This window comes from Etheostoma spectabile, chromosome 1, assembly GCF_008692095.1.
Source record: "Etheostoma spectabile isolate EspeVRDwgs_2016 chromosome 1, UIUC_Espe_1.0, whole genome shotgun sequence".
In the NCBI taxonomy this organism is placed as follows: Eukaryota; Metazoa; Chordata; class Actinopteri; order Perciformes; family Percidae; genus Etheostoma; species Etheostoma spectabile.
In genome coordinates, this window is record NC_045733.1 from 31,178,649 (window position 1) to 31,179,892 (window position 1,244).

The following is a 1,244-nucleotide window of genomic DNA, read 5'->3' on the forward strand; positions in this document are numbered from 1 at the left end:
CGGCACTGTGGAACACATCTGGATATTGCAGGCATGGGGAAGAAGGGCTAAAAGTTAAGAGGTTTGTTGTGCTGTTGAAATATATTGTGTCACACTGACAGGTGTTTCTATGATTTACTGTTCCCACATAGGTTGGACATTAGGCATAAGAGTTCCTTGAGCTCGGTCTCATATTTTTCCTCACATTTTAACTCAGTTTTGTCTCGATCTCAGATAAAGAGGATTTTATTTAACACCACAACTGCCTTTTGACTAGTTGATCAAGGCATTAAATGATATGGCAGTAAAATAGGTGAATGAAGAAGAATCCTAATTTGTTTTTTAGTGGGTGTTATTTATGGGAGTATAGATCTTTCAGGTCTATTTGAGGAGTGCCTGTGGTTAGCAATTTCCACATTTGATCGTGTCATGCAGTGTATAGGACTGGACAAAATGTAGCAACATGTATTTTCAAACTGCAAACGGGGGGGGTTGTTGTATGCTCTCTGCATTTTTCTTACCATGGGTTTACAGACACGTCTCCGCTGATTTGGTATCATCAAACTTGCCTAATTACTTTTTACATGAGATTTTACATACTGTAGCTAATAATTTATAATGACCCTTTGGTAGCTCTTAAACAAGGTAACTGCAGCTTACTGTACTCAGGGCCGATGGTGTATGGCACGTAGACCAAACTTCCATTTTTGGGCCACAAGCAGCCTCTGGTCACGCAGGGGTCGGCATTCTTATTTAAATTTGGCACGATGTCGCCGTGGACCAGGAACGTTTCTGCACAACAAGAAATAAACACGTTTGACACATTTGAAAGAAATGGACCAATGAAACAAGTTTTTTTTTCTTTCAGTTTTGTTTAATCCGTCCCTTATTTCTTCTATAAAATGTAAGAAAAAAGTGAGAAATAAATCTTTTGTCAGACCAACAGTCAAAAACCTAAAGATATTGGACTTATGCTGATACAGCGGCTAGAATAAGTTGACACACCCATGCAAAAGTTGATTAAAAAAGAGGTTTTTGTGTCATATCCACTGCTCCATCAACACCCTATTTCTCAGTATAATTATGTTCAGAAGTTTGTGTTGTCCGGTGACTTTCCCGCTCAGAAACTCAAGTGAAGATAATGACCTCTTCTAAAAAGTCCATCATGTTTTATTAATCCTCCGTGTCTCCTTGGCTACTAGCACCTGCATGAAGGAGGGGTGGGGGTGCAATCAGGAAAGCCTTTTATCATGTGGACCCGCCGA

At 39.7% G+C, this 1,244-nt stretch overlaps 1 protein-coding gene across 1 annotated transcript in view; it reads right to left on the reverse strand.

Annotated features, from left to right (window-relative positions):
• The window catches only part of LOC116688077 (high choriolytic enzyme 1), a 9,900-nt gene that overhangs the window by 4,580 nt on the left and 4,076 nt on the right, over positions 1 to 1,244 (reverse strand). Inside the window, exon 5 of the mRNA XM_032513879.1 lies at positions 640 to 771. Within this exon, the coding sequence (XP_032369770.1) occupies positions 640 to 771 (132 nt within the window). The remainder of the gene's footprint in view (positions 1 to 639; positions 772 to 1,244) is intronic.